General features: G+C 40.3%; 3 protein-coding genes across 6 annotated transcripts in view; 1 reads left to right on the top strand and 2 right to left on the bottom strand.

Annotated features, from left to right (window-relative positions):
• Nucleotides 1–4,063, bottom strand: part of arhgap17b (Rho GTPase activating protein 17b) — a 22,325-nt gene extending 18,262 nt beyond the window's left edge. For 2 of the 4 annotated variants that reach the window (XM_034220145.1, XM_034220147.1), the window contains exon 1: nucleotides 3,637–4,063. In XM_034220145.1, coding sequence (XP_034076036.1) covers nucleotides 3,637–3,689 — 53 coding nt within the window. In that variant the 5' untranslated portion in view covers nucleotides 3,690–4,063. The remainder of the gene's footprint in view (nucleotides 1–3,636) is intronic. The other 2 variants (XM_034220146.1, XM_034220148.1) reach the window with 2 other exon arrangements.
• A 3,883-nt stretch (nucleotides 4,064–7,946) lies between these two features.
• aqp8b (aquaporin 8b) lies at nucleotides 7,947–11,410 on the top strand. Its single transcript, XM_034220152.1, has 5 exons — nucleotides 7,947–9,209; nucleotides 9,938–10,064; nucleotides 10,153–10,367; nucleotides 11,036–11,170; nucleotides 11,280–11,410. Exons 1-5 carry the CDS (start codon nucleotides 8,857–8,859, stop codon nucleotides 11,320–11,322), a joined length of 873 nt encoding a protein of 290 aa, XP_034076043.1. The 5' UTR covers nucleotides 7,947–8,856; the 3' UTR covers nucleotides 11,323–11,410.
• A 2,428-nt stretch (nucleotides 11,411–13,838) lies between these two features.
• Nucleotides 13,839–18,735, bottom strand: LOC117548736 (meteorin-like protein). The gene is made up of 4 exons (XM_034220168.1): nucleotides 18,505–18,735; nucleotides 17,607–18,013; nucleotides 16,525–16,584; nucleotides 13,839–14,719 (listed from the first exon to the last, which is right to left on the bottom strand). The coding sequence occupies exons 1-4, from the start codon at nucleotides 18,588–18,590 to the stop codon at nucleotides 14,397–14,399; spliced, it is 876 nt and encodes a 291-aa protein (XP_034076059.1). The 5' UTR covers nucleotides 18,591–18,735; the 3' UTR covers nucleotides 13,839–14,396.
• Between the last annotated feature and the right edge of the window lie 1,100 nt (nucleotides 18,736–19,835).

The raw sequence follows: 19,835 nt of genomic DNA on the forward strand, positions 1-19,835 counted from the left end.
ATGCAGAAGCCCATGGCTGTTTTCCATGAGACCTGACGGATTCCTCTACCCTGTCCGAACACACACTTCCTCTTGTGTCATTGGTACCTTGTTTATTATGGCAACAGGAGAAGGTGTGCGTGTAGTTGTGTGGAGAAGGGTTGCCAAGTGGCGAGGTTTGAAACACACTGCAAATTGTAGCAGAGTCAGCAGAAAACAGGATAGTGACATCACTCTGTAATGTTGATCAAACGCTAAAAAATAACCTCTGAAATAAGACACGCATTTGCTTCTTTATGTGACTTCAAACTTTTAAAAACATATTTTACGTTTTTCATATTCTTGCTGAGCTAGCGAGACTAGCAAACAAGCATATCGTTCATCCTGTCGATATCCAAGAAATGCATTGACCTCCGATGTATAACCTCTACACACATCCCTGAAGACTTCTCCACTTCCTCTACCAGAGCAGGCCCACAGTATAGATTTAAATCTCACAGGAATCAATTAACCCTCTCCCAGACAGGAGCTATTACCTAATACTGCTATAAATGACACCCTACGTATTCAGGCTTACCTCACTATGACTTAAACATAATTGGAAAACGCCTTTGGCTTCTGCAGAAAGGAGCTTGTACCATAACTACAAATCTTCTTTTCGACTGGTCACAGACTCTTATACATATTTTCCATTATGTATGATCAATGATTTGCTTTTTTGGCACACAGTATAAGTTCTTGTATTCATACTGAGGATACACTTTTGGTGCACAAAGTGTAAAAGTGCCCATTTTCCTTGGTCCTCTAGTAAATAGAAATTATTTGGGTTTTTGACTGTTTATACAATGCAAGACATTTAAAGACGTCACATTTGGTTCTAAGATATTTTGATGGGTATTTTCTCCTTTTGCTGACATAATCTGGATCAAATTATTAAAAAAGAACATCTATGGATTTATTGATAATGGAAATAGTAGTGTTTGCATCAAATGCCTGGTAAGATTCCTAATCCTCCATACAGTTTTATTTGATCAGAAACGTTACAAATTCACATATTGTTACGTCAACAGTTCATATGTACTACGTGCTATATGTGATTGAATGATATAGGACCTGCAGCAGAGAACCTACACTTATCCACACAATCACATTACACATGCTTTACTGGATTTCTACAGCAATCTTTAGATTCCTATCAATATTGAATCACCATTGATTTGACTGGAGTGCAGTTTAGCTCCAGCTGGCAGCTATTGTTCTAAGAATAGACTCCCACAATGCCCAGACCTTAAAAGAAAACTTTGAGCAAAAAACACAAAAAGGCATAAAGAGTAGAAATGGTAACCGTGTGATCATTAACTTTAAATTACTGATGCGAAATCTAATCAAACAGAAAGAATAACAAATTGAAAAACGTGTCTGTGTTCAAGTATTATGAGTTTTGTTGAAAGTGTTCTGTGTGAGCTTATCTCGCCAAAGTCTCCAGAGGTATGCAGGAATTCACAAACCCTGCTACCCTGCAAGCTTGAACCACAGTGCAACAACGACATGTAAATCAAACTGCTTCTTCTTTTTTATAAAAACACCCGTCTGTGGCTGTGTGACGTCCCCAGCCCTCTGCTGTGTCCCCATCAACAAGCGTGGAAATGCTTACTCCACAAAAACACTCAGTGCCAGGCCCTTCCTGTGCGAAACACACAACCATGTTATCACATATTGTCATGGGGTCCACAAATTCACTGTTTTTTTTAATTAAAAGTGGAATAATCCTAATGCTTTTGTGGCAATCAATCTAAAAGTCTGTTATTGCTTGTATGTGTTGGATGGTATTCTGTATCGGTTTGCCCTAACAGATAGAAAACTGTGTATTAAGGGAAGGGTTGTTGTTGTTGAGAATAGACACCACTGAAGCCCGATGGATTTATGAACATTCATAATGATGTGACTTTATAATTTCCTTTATTTTAGTCATGTACAGCAACAACAACGTGTCTCTTAATTGAGTAGGCGATCAACAGAAAAATATATCGGCAATCATTTTCATAACGGATAAATCAATTGGTCTTTAAGTAAATATTTGAGTGTTTGATGTTTCTATCCCAGAGCCCTAATCACAAATAAAAAGTGTCTCATAAGTCTTAACAAAAGTCCTAAATCTAATGAACTGATTATATTTGGGTTTGGGACAATTTTGTCAGACAAAATAAGATGTTTGAAAATGTCATTCTAGGATCTGGTAAGTTGTGATTGGCATTTTTTCGTCTATTTGAACTAAGAAAAACACATGTTTAGACATTTGACACACTGATTTGACCTAGCAGTTACTTGCACTGATCACTGACCTCATAGTTTGACTCAACCCGCCTTTAACAACGCTGCTAATCTCAACCATTTATTCGTATAACACTATAACTTACTTGAGTCATGCAGAGCTTCAAATGGCACTCAGTGGGTGTGTGTGTTTCTGCCTCTCAGTAACCAGTCTGTTATTCTGCTGACTTGAGTTTATGGCTCTTACACAACATATGGAGGAATGCATGAGGAATCCTAGGCCAATGGCTACAGGGCTATTGGTTAGAAGGTCATTTTGAAGGCATCATCTGTAGTTACCATTAATGCAGTAATAACAAGAGACTATGGTCTCAGTGGTGGCTGGTGATAGAGAACAGGGCGGGAAACCCCTGTGGGGACGAAGATGAAGGGGGAGAGGAGATGGTATAGATATGTGTGTGGGTGTGTGTGTCAATTAACAACCAGTGTCACCACACTTCAAGAAGTATGTGTTTGTGTGCACACCCTTATCTACAGAAATAACAGTAACTGAAAATGGTAATATGACATCATCTACTGAAGGGTGCACAGCCTGTCCGTCTGTATTCTGACACAGATAGATAGGAATACATTTTAAATAGTGACATTAATCTATCTTAATAGGACTCAAACAATTGATCAACTGAAGAAAAATGAAAAGGGAACTGTTTAGATAATCAATTATTGGTTTGAATTATTCTTGGGAGCACAAAATTGCCAAAAATACCCTTTAATATACCATCTTAACTGAGAGCATTTTATTTTCTTAGCTGTATTTTATTATAGTATTAACACATAATATGAAATTATGTTATTTTAAAATGGATGATTTTGTGTTTTAATGTTCTGGTCAAAGGCATTTAAAGAGATCATCTTTGACTTGAAGAATGTATGATGGGCATTTCTTCTACTTTTTTAGGGTTAAATTGTGACTGACTTTTTAACTAGACACACTAGTCTCCACATGGATAGAATGAGAATATAAAGCCTTTAATATGCTACTTTATTGAACAAAATATGGATAACAATCCACATTTTGAAGAGTCTTGTATTGTTCATGGTATTGTTAAATAAATCAAAGTTCATGTGACCTGTGGGGGGGCAGGTTTAGTTTATTTTTGACATTATTCACCTGCAAACGAATGCTGTATTCTCCTAAAACAACCTAGGCCTACCCAGGTATTTATTACGCAAAAACGTAGTCCAGCCCTTCCGACACCAAGGGAGACGTATGAAGAACAACACTGAATGTTGAACAACCTTAAGAAGTAACAGAGTTTGCCTGCCAGAATAAACATGTATGACATCAAGTTGCAAACAACCCTTGTTGTTGAAACAATCTCTCACCTTCCCACAGTCTGGTTGGCGAGTTGCCTCATGCGATTAAACTGTTTCTTCATGTTTCTCCTCCTCTGTGTCTCCTGCTCGTGTGTAAAAGTCACTGCTGTCGATCATCTAGCGCTGATCCAAAAGTTGCGCTACGTCGCAGCCATTGTGGCAGAAAGGTCTGCGCTCGGATCACTTTAACGCACCACAGCTGGATGCCTTTTCCTGATTAAACTCGGTGTCATTGGCCCTAGAAAGAAACGCCGAAAAGTCAGTTGAAACAGTCACTTCAAAGCTTTCGAGATCCACATTGCCACGATTATCCGGCTTCTTCCTTTTAAACTGACTGGTTTGTCTGCAACCAGTGCGATAGGAACGAAGGAGGAAGTGCCTTTACTTCCCTACTGTAAGCTGCACAGCCCCATGGTGACATGTGATACCTTTACAAGAAAAGGGAGAAAAAAAGCCTTGACTCAGCTATTGGTCTCTCATGGTCGTGGCAAAGTCATTTTCGTTTTAGTTGGCTATAGAAAGTGGTTTTCTGTAGAAAATCGTATCTTAGTGTTACGGTCTGCTGGATATTTAAAATAAACTGCTGAATGTATTGGGTGAAATTGGAGAAACTTGAATTACACAGACTAAACTTTACCAACAAAGATAAGTTGCAAAAACGGACCAAAGTCTTTTAATGGCATACATAGCACTGATCCACGGTCAGTCTTCGTCAAGGTAAGCAGTTTAATGTGTTTCTCTCATAGGCTTTGCTTATAGACACATGATACGCACTCTGCTGCCCCCCTGTGGCTCTTGCTCTGTAATGACAGGCTCTATCTGGAAATATAATTCATATAATATCATTGGAGAATAATTCAACTCTAATGGTTATTATCAGTACTCAAGTTGTAAAAAAAAATCAGGGGGGATGGTGGATTTTATCATATGGGGACATCATTCATGCTGATAACCCGCAGAGGGTGGGAGACCAACCAGCACAAAGATAATTATTATACACTCCTAAAACAACATGGATGTTCAGATACTCCTTTCATTGCTCTTGACCAAGGCACCTCAGAATTAGAGTCGGTCCCGGGCTGCCATGGCACCACTAACATTTAGATTCAAATGCAGAGGACAATTAGTGCAAAATCTTTTTTTCACTTTAATTTAAAGGGGGGGAGGGAATACAAAAATGTGGTTATAATGGAAGTATATGTGTTCTGACATCTTGTGGTTAACAGTTCCTCATTTATTATTCAGATGGATCAACTGATTACAGTAATAATAAAGTCAAAATAGTTTTTAGAATATTGAATTATAGTGTATTTTTTCAAAAAATCAGTTACTGGTATACGATCAAAACTGGTATCTAAAGGGTTACATTTGTATCTTAATTAATTAAATCATTATGTAAATTCTTCATGAACAATTTGAGGAAAAAAATTAGAAAAATATTGATCGGTAACCTTTTTCTTGCAGTTCAAATACAAATATTTTATGTTAACATTCCCAATGTTACTTTTTTTAACAGGGCATTAAGTGCAAATTGAAATTGTTTACAAAATATATTAAAAGATTATACAGATAATACAAAATAGGACCAATGTTGTCAATGGCTGCCTACTCCACTCTCCCCCATCTCATAGAAGTTTCCAAAGATTTTCATAATCATGTTTTTTGGTCTCAATTTTTCTGGCTCTTGCTTTCGGATTGTTAGCTAAGCAATGGCTTTGAAGCCAAGTCTTGACATATACCTCTGGTCTGAACTTGTTCAGTGGAGGGCCAACACACTTGATGAAAAGCAAGGCTGACATGCTTTTTACCTCCAGGGAGCTTCTAGTTGTGGTTCAAATGTTCATCTGACTAAACCCACGTTCACACTCAGCTGTGGAGATGACCAAAGTGTTCACTGCTTGAAGGAGGGGTTTCAGCTCTTCTGGTGCTGGTGGTATCATTTCATCAACAGTTTTGAGTAGGGGTGCACCGAATGGGAAATTCTTGGCCGAAACCGATACCGAAAATAGGAAACAGTTGGCCGAAAACCGAATGCCGAAAGGCCGAAAATGATTAATAGAAATATATATATATATAATGTATACATTTTTTACCAATGTTGTTCAGCTACCTGATTATGGAAATAGACATGATTATGGCAAAACTTAACTTAAATAATAATCACTCTTATGGGTCCATAAAACATTTATTCAGCACTTTTGAATGCATACAGTACATTTATATATGTCATGTATTATTGCTAAAAAACATGATATCGCAGTCTTAGTGTCGCCAACTCGTTTCTAATATGCAAAGACAACAAATGCGTCTATGATGTATTTTCGATCAGACGAGATCTCTCTCCCCCGTGTGTGTGCGAGGGGGCGGGGCAGTTTACACACACGCAGCTGCTACATGCAGCGGAGCACACTGCGGAGATGGCGGAGAGAACGCGCTCCGAGGTGTGGTTAAACTTTACCCGTCTCGATGTGGAGAATACTTGTTACCATAAGTGCAATAAGAGTTTAGCATGTAAGCACGAGCAATTTGTCTAAACATTTAGCAAAAGTGCACCGCATGCAGACGGAGGAATGTGCCGGGTTCGACCGTCTTTCTAGCAGCTCTGTAGCCCCATCCAGGAGTAACGTTTCCACGTCAGGTGTTATGTATGCTAGCAGCAACACACGGAGTTAACTACATTATACAAACATGGGTTAATGATTAGAGGTAACTGAGTTATTTAGTTTGTTAAAATTTCAGCTATTCTGTTTACAGTCTATCATCAGATTATTTAATACGATTTGTTAAAGGCTCAAGGCAATCTCGATGACAAAGGTCAATGTCCCCCCCCCCTGTGAGCCAGCCGCGAGCATGGTCGCCGCGTCTTTATTACGTCATCACAACAACACGTTAGGTTACCAACGTAAGCCTGTTCTGACATTCGGTGATATTTTTTCGATGCTAAAACCCTTTCGGCCGAAAGCCGAAAGGGTCTTTTTAACCATTTTCGGCCGATAATTTTCGGTGGCCGAATATTCGGTGCATCCCTAGTTTTGAGTCTTACCAGCTAGCTAACACGAGAGAAAAACGTAGCTAAACTCCAAACTAAGTTGTTATTACTGCTTATGTCCATAGATTCCACCTTTGGTGACTAAAGTAGTGAGTAATGACTGAAGATTACTGACTCTTGACTTACCTGAAATGTTATTTTTAGTATTTTTAAATATGAAGTCCCTCAGATCGCGTTGTCCTCCTGGTTGCTTGGCCATTGTGATGACCGTTACCTGCGCTAGTACTAGTACTTCTGGCATCGATCAAACAGGCGCATCACGGCGCTCTGGCGCCCTCTAGGGCACTCGCATAGTATAGCGTCAGTGACTTGGTAAAAATGTCATTGCGTGTGTGCGTGCTCCCTCGCCCACGGTATTTTACTGAAAATGTGCAAAATTAATGTTGAAATAGCAGTAATACCAGTGCCACGTTCATTGATAAAATTACATAAGGGATGGAAAGCGGGAATGGCAGTTTTAGAAGGGGGATGATTTTGACCGTTTTTATTTCAGGGGGGATGCCATCCCCCCTCATCCCCCCTCAACTCGAGTACTGGTTATTATTATCGGAATGAAACACATTCAATATATATCCCTAGTAGTATCTAAACATACAGATAATATTGGTTTTATAATATCCACCTCCTATTTTTGCACCAACCCAAATTCAATAGCGATTGGAAGTCAGTTTCCCTGCATTAGAAGTAATAGTGAATACCATTTATGGACCTTTGAGTTGAGTTTGGTTGAGTTTATGATATTCTAGCCAATAATAGCTCAAATGCTTGTTATTAAGACATAGGGCAAACCTTTGTTTTATCTGCCATAAAGAGGGTATATAACAACATTGTAAAGGCGTTCCTGTCTGCGCAGCATAATGCCGTGGGACCTATGAACTGTTTGTCATAAGACTAATAGTGATAGCCTATATGATCCCAATAAATGGAGGTAAATGCGAGAAAAGAGGAACGTTTTGAAACTTGGTCAAGGAACTTTAACCCTGGCTTGTTGATGTTAAAGACTAAACTATTGGCACCGTTTAACATCTGTCAAATAATGTGAGGCTTGATTTGTTCCTGTTTTAGTTGGTATCTAATCCTTGTTTAGCTATTACATTTTCTTTCACATTTTACTTAGTAGGGCTGCTTTGAAAGTTTTGCCACTGATAGCAGTTAATGATTGTAAAGGGGTTTGCACTCTTGTATCCATGCTTTTCAAATGATAGAATGAGATGTGCCGCTCCAAAAAAGGTTGAAATTCAATTTTAATGTGCTTCTCGTTAAGAGGCTCTTTCAAATGATTTTTGCACAGGAGATGCTGATCTTCTGATGATGGTGCATCGACCAAAACATGCACGTCTTTTTAAGCAGTGTGTGACATTTGTTCATAGATAACATTGACTTTTTTGGTCCTCAAGAAGGACACATAGCAATACATACAAAACGGCCTAAAACATAGACAAGCATACTCAGAATGGATTTCTTGTACATTAAGAGGAGTTTACTTATTCAAAGCATGTGTGGCTGTTGGGAAACAATGTTTGCTCTAACAGGACATGGGACGTCTATACCTGCGTCCAGAGGGAAGTTGGCTCAAGTGCTTTATCTTGGCTGTGTGAGATTGTGAGGGCTTTGCGGGTCAGGTGTATGACAATCATTTGCATCTTAAGAGCCTTGTTTACTTTATCTGTTGGTGCGCAGGAAACTTTTCTGAGATAAACAAAGGTTTCTATTCACAAGCTTCTGTAGGTTTATAGTATATAAACCCAAAGGATCTTGAGGAGTGGTGGATCTCAACCCATGTGCAGACATATTTCCATAAGAAAACCTTCAAATATTTGTATAAGCCTACACCCTTTACATTAAAACAATATTTAGTATAAAAACAGCAAATAATTGAAAATGGCTGTTCACTCATGTGTTTTAGGCCATGTGTGCTGTGTTAGCAGTCTGTGTGCAAACTCTGCACCATCTTCTCCATTATTTCATTTCATGGTTTGCCATGGACACTAATGTGTTCGGCTTTGACCCTGCCATAAAAAAGTAGCATCTGAAAACATGTTTTTTTTGCATGTGCACTAGTTATGGGAGGGCGTGAGATGACCAGACTATGCTGGATTAATACGAAAAAAGAGTCGTTGAGTTCATGTCAGGTCAGTGGAGCTATTCTAACTAGACATTAACCTCACGCACCAAAGTCCATGTGCAGGAAAAGACATATTAGTAATCTCACCTCAGGTCAGTACGCTCAGTGTAACATCCTCAGCTCGTACAGGCAGACCTCCCTGAGACTCATGGCTATAGAGAAGATGGAGATGGGTGAAGTCGGGACGTCTCTTATGTCCTTAGAGACTAAGCCTCCTCCAGCGAGACCTCCAAACAAATTTGAGAGGTTATTTCAGCCCTGCCTGGCCGAGTTGGTGGGAACTACTTTCTTTGTGTTCATCGGGTGTGTGTCGGTGATAGAGAATGTGGAGTCTGCAGGGAGGCTTCAGCCGGCTCTGGTGCACGGGCTGGCTGTAGCCGTCATGGTGGCCTGCATGGCTGAAATCAGGTGAGGGTCATCGGGTGTTTCAGATACATTAAGCAAATGTATGTGCATGAATAATTCATGTTTTCTTTAGATTGCATGGAATGAACTCCTGTATGTTGGATGAACAATGATGCATTACACATGTAAGTACAGAAACAGGATTTTTCAACACTTCATCTGGTGGCTTTGAGTGCCAATTTAGTAAGTCTTTTTTATCCAGGTGACATTAGTCATTTGTAACTTCATATTTTTTTCACATGATTCTGTTCATCACATTACAACAGTTTTGTTAAAAGAGCAATGGTATTTGTATATAAAAGAACCATCTGAAACAAGCACAGGCTACAACCCACTCTGCCCTTATATCATTCACAAAAGCACATTTGACTCTCAAAATATGTTTCCAGTTTCATTTATTTGTTCTTGATACATTTACTGTTGTTTACATTTGAATTATACTTGCATTAAATCTAAGTATTGCCAAATAATTGCATTTTCATCATCACCAGTAAAACGTTGATTTTGTTTTCTTTCTTTAGTTTTTATGTCTTTTCAAAAACTAAAATATTGCAAAAAGAAATTAAGAAAAGAGCCATTTAAGTGAATCAGCCCTGATTACCCATGAACTAATCAATTGCATTTTCAAAATCACTTGTACCACTTTAAAAGCTTGAAGACAACATGACTAAACAACACCAAGAAGTTTTCCTGCATTACTGAATTTTCTGTCCTGAATATGTTCTCTCTAGTGGATCCCATTTCAACCCACCATTCACCCTGGCCATTTATCTCTGTGGAGGGATGGAGTTGAACATGGTGGCTCCTTACCTTGTATCGCAGTTGGTTGGAGGTGTGCTTGGAGCTGCTATGGCAAAGGTGAACCTAATGTCATTTAAACATCCATCTTTGACTGTTTGATATGTCCAAAATAAAGTTCTTAATTGTGTTGAACTGATGCCAACAGGTGATGACCTCCAGGGAAAACTTTTCCAAAGCCAGCGGGGCTGCGTTTGCTCTGCTGCAGACGGACAGTGATATTGGAGCCGCTGTGTTTGGAGAGGTTGCTATGACCTGCCTCGTCACCATGGTGGTGCTGCTGGGGGCCGTCAACACCACCACCAGAAGCCCTATGGTGCCATTTATGGTGGGCTGCACTGTTATCATCAACATTCTGGCTGGGTGAGTAGTAGAAGAAGATAAACTTTATTAATCCCTTACAGGGACATTTCTTTCCCCACTCTGTTGTGTTTACACACATTACACACACAGGGGAGGATATACATGCACACACACAACCAGATAGGAGAGGTGGCAGAGCAGAGAGGCTGCCAGGTACCCGGCGCCAAGGGAGCAGTTTCAAGGTTAGGTGCCTTGCTCAAGGGCACCTCATCAGTGGCCTTGGAGGTGAACTGGCACCTCTCCAGCTACCAGATCACTCCATATTTTGTTTTGGTCCGATCGGGACGTGAACCGGCGACCCTTCGTTTCCAAGACCAGCGACCCTTCGTTTCCAAGACCAAGTCCAAGTCCCTACAGACTGAGCCACTGCCGCCTCGAAAGTATTACTTATTGAAGAGAATTGTGCATAAGAAGTTCCTTTCTACAATAAAATGGCAGAGCATGATATGTTGCAGTAAAATCCTTTAATTTATGACTTAATATCATGTAAATATGCATTCATTATTTTCAACAGGTCTGCCAAAGTGAGACATTTTGAAATATCACATCTTGTTTGCATTTTCATGTTTCATGTTTATGCTCCAGTAGTGATGCAAATGCAGCATAAACACTTTATTTTCATATTGGGGAACTTATTTGAAAAATCCAATACCTGTTTCTTTTCTCAGTGGAGATATTTCTGGCACATGTCTGAACCCAGCCAGAGCCTTTGGTCCGGCCATAGTGCACAACTACTGGGTTTATCACTGGGTGTACTGGGTGGGTCCCATCACTGGAGGCCTGATTGCAGCAGTACTGGTTCGGTAGGTGCAACACAACATACACTTTATACAATGATCCCGGTTTTTGTATTTTGATTAAAGATTCAATACTGACTGAACAGATTACAAACTATGTATCCTGTTTTTGCAGACTGCTACTTGGCGACAGGAAGATTCGACTCATTCTGAAATGAGACTCAAGTCGGTAAATCATTAGGTGGATTTATCATCTAAAGTCACAATATAACCCTTTTTTATGTGCCACTGATATGCTTGATATGCTTTGCTTTACAATAAAATTTGACTTTTTCATATAATTTAAGGTACTTTTTTTTTTTAGCCACAGTGTGTAACTTGTCTCTTGATTCTCTATGAGTGCTGGATTTTGTTTTTAAAAACAAAGTTTGTACAGAATATAATATTATGCTTAGCTTAAAGGTCAATTTAATATCAAACCAAGTTGTAGATGATTAGTAAACTGAGTCTCTAGTTTAGAAAAACACATTCTGGTTTTGTTTTTGTAGTTCCTTGATTCTGTGTATTATTTAAGAACACAAGGACATTAGGAAAATTGAGTTTTCCAGCAGGTGCATGAGTCAAAACAATATTATAGAGCTTTAGATAAACTCTCAAACTAATTAACTTTTGAATTGAGAAGCACATTTACAAAAAAAAGCCTTGAGCTGAAATGTAATTACTTCAAATGTCCAAACACAAATGGCGCCTACCGTCTAAAGGAGACCAAATGGCAACCTTTTGAAAGCCAGGAGACATCTCTGCTCAGCTTTGTGTCCTGCGGACCCTGTCCCTGTTCTCCACAGCCGGAGCCGTGAATGCCTGTTCGGCACTGGAGGGTATCATGCTGTTTCCATATTGTACCCCTGGGCCTCCCCACAGCAGTGGCCCACATGGGAAAGCAGGCCAGGCGGCGGGATAAACCAATTACCCCCCCCGAGTCTGGGTGGACTCCTGCCGGCGCTCCACGCAGCGGCTCCCGGCCCGGGCCCTCCTGGGCTCCTTCCCCATGAGAGCCAGCTGGAATTCCCAGAGATGAGAATTGTGCGGTCTCAAAAGCCGGCAGAGAGGGTATATTTTGCTTGGAAATTTGACATGCTGGCCCCCTGGGACAATAGTGAGGGAGGAGACTTGAAACTAAGCTTTTGCAGAATAAGAAAGGTTTAAGGAAAGCTTGATTTTTGTCTGACACCTAAGAAAATAAGATGTTTTTGCAACCCTTGTCTTTTATGCTTAAAACTTCACTCTCACACTCTCATGTGTCCAATCTAAAACGTTTTGGTCCAGAAATAGCAGTGTCTAAATAATAATTTGTCCATAATAAAACTATGAAATGCCTAAAAACAGTCCCAAAAGTTTGTGTTTAATGGCTGAGATTCCTCAAATATATTTTATGCTTGTCTATAATCTGTTTTTTCCTAAAACTGAAAGACATAAAATGCATTAAAAGAGGAGCAATAGAGATAAATATAAAAGATAACATGGATATAAAGCAGTAATACACAGAGAAAATGTGGCCGGAGTGAGATAAAGAGCAATGATCACGCCTCCTCTGGCTTCTTGGATTCATGAGCCCTGATGGTTTCTAGATGACAGCAGCCGTGACAATGGTCATTATGTCTGTCAGAGGCCTTGTCACTGCAGAGTCATTGTCAGGGCCCCATTCACCACAGCGTCATTTACACTTTCATTGGCAGCTATTTAGTCCTCGTAAAAAGTTCAACACACCAATTTGTGAGCCCTGCTCAGCCAGGGAGAAGTGTGGAATAGGCAAAGAAAGCAGTTGCTTTAAAAGTCATTTAATTGTTCCCCTTCTGGGAGGGGCTGAGGGGGAGGATCCCCAGGCTTTGGGGCCCCACATCTGGCCATCCGTCTTCTCGCGCTGTGATGCACAATCAAAAGTATTGTCCAATTCAGTCAGCTCAGAGCTTTGCGCCATCTAAGGAGATTTGTATTCCATTTTATGGTAGAGCTATCCTATTATCATAAGAATATGATTATAGGGGAAAAGATGGGATGCAGAAGGAAAAAGGCAAACTTAAACTTGTAGGATACTTCAGTTCTAAATCTCATTCTCCTAAATAAAACACAGAGTATGCAGCATGTGATGGGCAATGGGGGTGTAAGCTCATTTAAGCTTTAACTCAGTCTCTTGAGGGACCAGTGTATTCTCGTGAAGCGGAGGGCCTCATGAAAATTAGATTTGTATGCACTGTTCATGAGCTCTGTTCACTACAAAACACTTCATCAGGCACACAGCTAAATGATCGGTTTAGATTATCTGTTCAAATATGTAATCCACCAATTACAAAGATTTGTAGACAAGATTTGTATCTGACTAAGATATCCACAAATTAAACGTTCATTTTTTTAATAGTTAAAACAGTTTCGGTAAATCAGAATTGGGAAATGTTTGATTTGGTGTTACTGCAAATGCAACAAAAATGTATATTATTAGTAAAAATATTAAAATATCTAGTCTTAATGAAAGAGAAAACAGAGACTTAAAGACATTTCTGATTTATAACATCTAGTTGAATTTCACGGGCCTCTGATTTACATTTGTAAAATAACTACACTGATACTGAAGAGATGTAAAAGGAAATTATTTTTCTCAAATTAAAAACCAAGAAATATGCAATTCCAAACTGAATTGAACATTGTAGCAAATCATCATTTGTATAAATGCAAAAAAGGTGATCACTAATGTATTAGTTTTATTTTGCATATTAGTGGCAAAAACATTTATTTGAATGTGTAGAGCACAAAACATATAAATAGACAAAACAAAACACATTTGAAACTTTTTACACATATTACAGCACATATTCATCAGAGTAAAAAACAACTAACACATAATATGTACAAGCATATTGAACAAACTGGTGATTAGGAAAAAACAGTCCTTCAGTCTTCCCTCCCACTTTAGTTCATGGGGCAATTGTCACACAGAGCCAGCAAAGTGAACAACGGATGATGTTGGGAGACGCACAAAGAGGGAGCAGCAACCCAACCCCTTCTCAGCCTCCCAGGACTGAGGGCAGTGATGGGGGGGGACAAAGGCCGGCCCTCTGAGTCCCTGCTGTTTGCCCCTGCCCTGCTCCTCAAAATGTGCTTTTTAAAAAAACAAAAACACAATTAAATTACTTGGTCCCTGCTGGTGATGCTGGATGCCACCTTGCTGGCACATGAAAACATATTCCCACAGTGCCAGTACTGGCGTGAGGATGCCTGTGGATAAAACAACACTTCCTCAGTCCAAAGGGAAGTCGCAGGAATTCCGCCGCGCTGCCCAGGCAGTCTTGTAGACAGACAGGAAGTCTTTGTAACGCGGGGCACACCCTAGCCAAGCTTCCCCAAAGTGTTCTGACCCTGTGAAGAGAAACTCTCCGTCCCCAGGCTTCACGTGGCACTGCAGGAGTGTGTGGATGTGCCCGGAGCGGGGGGACCCAGGGGCCGCCGCTTGGTGCTCAAACACTCCACTGCGCTGCCAGTACACCCTCACTGCTGAAACCTCCAACAAGGAAGTCTGATGCTCAGAGTCGTGGGAGACATTTTTGATGTGCCCTCGGACCACTGGAAGAAAGAGCAGAGCCAGTGTGCCATGTTATTTTATTTTCTCTCCTTCCTGTCTTTCTCCATTAACACCTTTACTATGCATTATCTTAAAATGGACATGGCAGGAGTGTAACATTGAGGCACAGAAATGAGGACCTATTACTTCTGCTCTAATGAACTGCTTTCACCCATTCTGCAACGCCCCCCGACATCTGTTTGACCTCTGCTGCTGCGGTCAGGGCATACAGCGGACCAGCTTCAGACTTTTATATTGGTTTCATTTACCAGGGGTGGAGGAGGGTATTTAGATCACAAATTCAAAATCTTCCAATCTTTAAAGTACAACAATAATATAATCAAACAAATGAAGGACTTAATATGTAGGATGTATTTTAGTGTTGCAACATGTAAGCAACATGTAATGAGGTAAGAGGCTATTGTATCAAGTTGATATTGAATTGGTGGCTAGAATGTATTACTCTGAATCATATTTTATAAAGTGATCTGCAGTTTTGTATGCAGGCTAAAATCAGGAACTAGTAAGTGTGGCTGTGTAAAGTAAAAACGTCAACATTTGTCACAAGTAAACTTAGACGAGCAGAAAAAGAGCTATAGGGGAGAAGGGGGTAAGTTGATTCAGTGGGTAAGTTGAACCACCCCCTGTAACCAGGCAACGCCTTATAGTTGTAATCAAGTGACCAGAAATTATGCAAGCTCCACCAATTTCTCATTGCCTGTGAAAGAGAGATACTCATTGTGGTCTGGTAAGTAAACATTTTTACAAAAAAACGTTTTTTGCTTGTCAAAGTACATTTTCTAGATGTCAGCTATATCGGCTGTCATGTAAAATAAAAAGTATCCAGGTTTAAACACATATATTGTATATGTTGATGTGTTGGTGGTGTATTAAACCATGTGAATCATTAAGCTAAAGATGACTCTGAATTTTAATGCTAGGCTATTTTTTATAAAATGGTGGCTATGGGGTAAAGTGAACCATGGGCCTTGGGGTAAGTTGAGCCAGTTTTTCAACGGAGAAATGAATGAAAGTAGGCCAAGTTGATAATAAGAGCTCATTGTAGGCTACATTTAAAGTTGAATTTACCCGGTGTTTGATTGGTAAGATGTATGAAATTGTATCACCATTTGTATGATTACTTTTCCTTTTAACATGTTAAAAATCAATTAAATCGAAATTTATATTAAAAGTATTTGAAAAACTAAGCTTGTATTTGGTTTGTTATTTATTGTTTATAGTTACCTTTAAGATTTGTTGTAGGTATGCCCAGGTTTGAACAGTGGTTCAATTTACCCCCTGACCTGGATCAACTTACCCCTACACTAGGGCAAGTTGAGCCACAAGACTTTTTTTTTTAAAGAAGTAATATTTTCACTGCCCTTGATCAAATATTAATTATTATCATTGCCATTGATAGGAGACATCCTGAATTATAGGTGTGTGTTTTCATTTTTACTATGTGTCATTTCTCCTTGCTTAGAGGACAGCATAACTAAAAAATGGCTCAACTTGCCCCACTCTCCAGGGTCATTCATTGCATGAAATATAACACTTTAGTAAAATAGATGCATGCTTACATCATTTACATTACCCAAAGGAATCTATACAAGTTGGGTGTCTGGTTGCCCAGACGAAAATCAAATTCATATTATTAGGTTTTTTTCACACTTTGACTAGTATTCCCTAATTGACATGACTTATTAGAACTTGATATCTTAGTGGCAATGTAATGGAGTTTTTTCAGTTTGTATATGCAGTACAGTAAGTAGATGTGCGGTTTGTAGATTAAGATTTGTATACGCACCAAAGTCACTGTTGCAGATGGCCATGAGGAGTTCCGTATCATTGCAGGGTCGACATGACGCTGTAGGGTGAGAAAAGAACAGAAAACTACATTAAGCATGATGAATACCTGCATCAAGTCTGGCATTCCTATCTCTGTTCCAAACCATACAAGACCCACAACTCTTTGACTGATAATGATTGATAGATTGGGGTCTTGTCCTCCTTCCCACTCCATGGACTTTAAATCTGACACACATACCAACTGTATTCATCTCCCTGCTCACATGAAAGAGTAAAGAAACCCGGTTGGATGAAGGAATGCTTCTCCTAAGTGTTCTGCCCACCACACTGCCTCCATATAAAAAACTCTTGACCCCATGTTTGACTCCTATTGTCTCCACCTAATTGAATGACCCTGTGCCAATGCAGGAGACTGCAGGAGTCAAACACTTCTGCCGGACTGGCAATGCAGAAAAGATAGACCAGCAGCTGTCTATTATGGACATAGAATGACATCATCACATTGAAAAAGGCCTGCACACATGGATAAATGCTACTAAACAGAGATGCACAATGAAAAGGCATTTGTGGAATTTGCAGACTACTTGTGGTCTCAATTCAGGCCCTTTGGCCCGGTGCCCTTCAGCCGCCCTGTGGTCCGCTCTGTCCTCACTGCTTTGTCCCCCCTGATGGAAACCAGACAGCCAGACAAAACACACAACTGACCAGCAGCTGCATGCTCCAGCCAGCATGATTGGGGTCTGTAATTAAATGACCACTATTTCTCCCAGGAATTAAGACCGGTCCATCCCTTAATGTAATACATGCTTTAAAATGTGATTCGGATTTTTGGTGTCATGTTCTACAATGCACTCTTTATAAAGGGTTTCTGAGTTGTAAATGATGTAATAAATGCATGCACTAAGCAGTTGTACGCTAGGCTATTTTATGGGTTGTCAGGTTGTGAAAAATCCCCACAAATGTGCCCTTTATTTAAGGCAGTTGGTAATCCATAAGTAAATGATCTGCAGCGTTTCTCATAACGAAATGTTTTCTTTAACACCCTTAATAAACGCTGTAAATGCATGTTTTTCCACTCACTCTGCAGCCCGCGGTGGCCCACGTTGGGTGCAGCACTCCTGTTGCCCAGCAGCTCATATCTGAAGCCCATGGTGCGTCTGCTCCAGGCTCCGTCACTCTGCGGGCCGGACTGGAGGTAGATGGCGGGTCTGTGTGGACCATCAGCCCGAAAACAGTACACCTGATGCCGGGGCCGCCTGCCCTCGGTCACCAGCAGCTCCAGCTCCCCGGCCCGCTCGATGAACACGCTGGCTCCGCGGAGAGAGGGGGACGGCTTGATGCAGACGATGGTGCGCCGGGCTGAGGACAGGTTGGGCTCCAGGACCACCCGGAGAGCCTGGCCCGGGTAAACCCACATCACCGAGCCTTCTGTACAGCGCAGCCGCACCTGGAGAACAATCCTCGAGTCCACACCAGCTGCAAATCCGCTGGATCAGAGGGAAACCGAGGAATAGATTATCAATATGAAAAAAGTTTCATTCAAATGACTGCATTGACTAGGCCTACATTGTGTTTGGCATCATTAATGGTTACTAAATAATTGCTGCTTTAAAGATAATTTACAAAACACAAGAACACTTAGTTGTAGATTGTAGAGCATGCCATGCTGGTGTTTAGTCGTCCTTGTTGATACAGTTGTAAATGTTACAATTCAATAATAAATAATCACATGTTTCTTGCTGTCTAATACGAATTACATTTGCAGAATCAAAGTTAGGTCATTAATGACATTTGTTAAACACAACATCTATAACGCAAAATGTGTTTTTATTAATGCATTGTAATGGTTTAACAAAGCCTGTGTAGGCCTAAATAATTCCTCAAGATTGGTTAAACCATGCACCACATTTAAATGCCCCAGCTGTTTTCCCGCTTTAAAACGCAATAGACTCGCAGAAAACGAGAGAAAGTTCCTTACCTTCCAGTCCAGTTGCACAGATCAGCCGAACAGTGCCGTAGCTGAAGTCCCAGCATACACATCAGAATAATCACATTTGGCAACATCTCATCCGTATAAGAAACAACAATCTAGACAGAATTGGACGGCAGAGCATGGCTAGAAAGTTTGTTTGTGAGTTATCCAGAGTACAAGCGCTCTGCTGCGACGCTTGACTCAGCTTCACAATATGTTCACTCTCTCTCTACACACACCTCTCTCTCTCTCTCCTCTCTCTCTCCTCTCTCTCTCTCTCTCTCTCTCTCTCTCTCTCTCTATCTCTCTCTCTCTCTCTCTCTCTATCTCTCTATCTCTCTCTCTCTCTCTCTCTCTCTCTCTCTCTCTCTCTCTCTCTCTCTCTCTCTCTCTCTAATTAGGGCTGATACAGTTGTTGGGGGACTCTGCAGGTCTTTGTCTTTGCTCTCTAAAGACACGCTCAGGGTGAAAGCCTTATTGTTAACATCAGTGCGCCACTCTGCACAATCATGCATCCTCTTCTGAGAGGCTCTCTGCGGGTTAGTTTTAGGTTGGCTATCCGACAGACATTCATCCCTGGTGCAGCGGTGTCTTGCAGGGTTTAACTTAGTAACCATTCATTTATCAACGTTTAAATGAGACAAAAGCGATTTATTTTAATAACTTGCCCAAATTAGTTTTAGGAAACTGCATAATTTCCAATTGGGTATGGCTGGAGGTGGGCTGAAACTAATCCAAAACATAAAAGGGTTTGGAATAACATCATCATGGGTGACTTTGGAATAACATTTCATTGAATAGGAAAATAGTTTATAAAATCTAAACTTTTCAGTTAAAAAGGGCAGAATTTTCCGAACAATATGTACATGGAATAAAGTTATCTATAATCCAATAAAAAAGAGATGTGTCTTATTTGTCCAGTGTGGTTAGACAATGCTGCATTGATTTGGAGTCACTGGGTCACATGACATTGAAGCTAATGATGTCTGAATAATAGAAGAATAATAGAAGGACTTTAATCCAATAAGAGGTGTGTCTTAATTGTCAAGTACAGTGTTGTATTGATTTGGAGTCAACATGGTTATGACATAATAAGCTTTTGACAATTAAATAAATAATCTTTTTTTTTCAAACGCACCGTGCCATAGGGTGTCGCTGCTTTATTACCTTGGGCACAGGTACATAAGGTGTGTCAGGTCACATGACCGGAAGTTCATAATGGTTTTCGACCGCCGTGGCGCGAGTGTTTTAAGTACCCATGATTGTTTGGCCGGGCAATGAATTGAATAGTGATGGGCTCTGACGGGAGTTAAAAAAACAAAACACGAAGCACTGGT

Source organism: Gymnodraco acuticeps, unplaced genomic scaffold (assembly GCF_902827175.1).
Source record: "Gymnodraco acuticeps unplaced genomic scaffold, fGymAcu1.1, whole genome shotgun sequence".
Lineage (NCBI taxonomy): Eukaryota > Metazoa > Chordata > Actinopteri > Perciformes > Bathydraconidae > Gymnodraco > Gymnodraco acuticeps.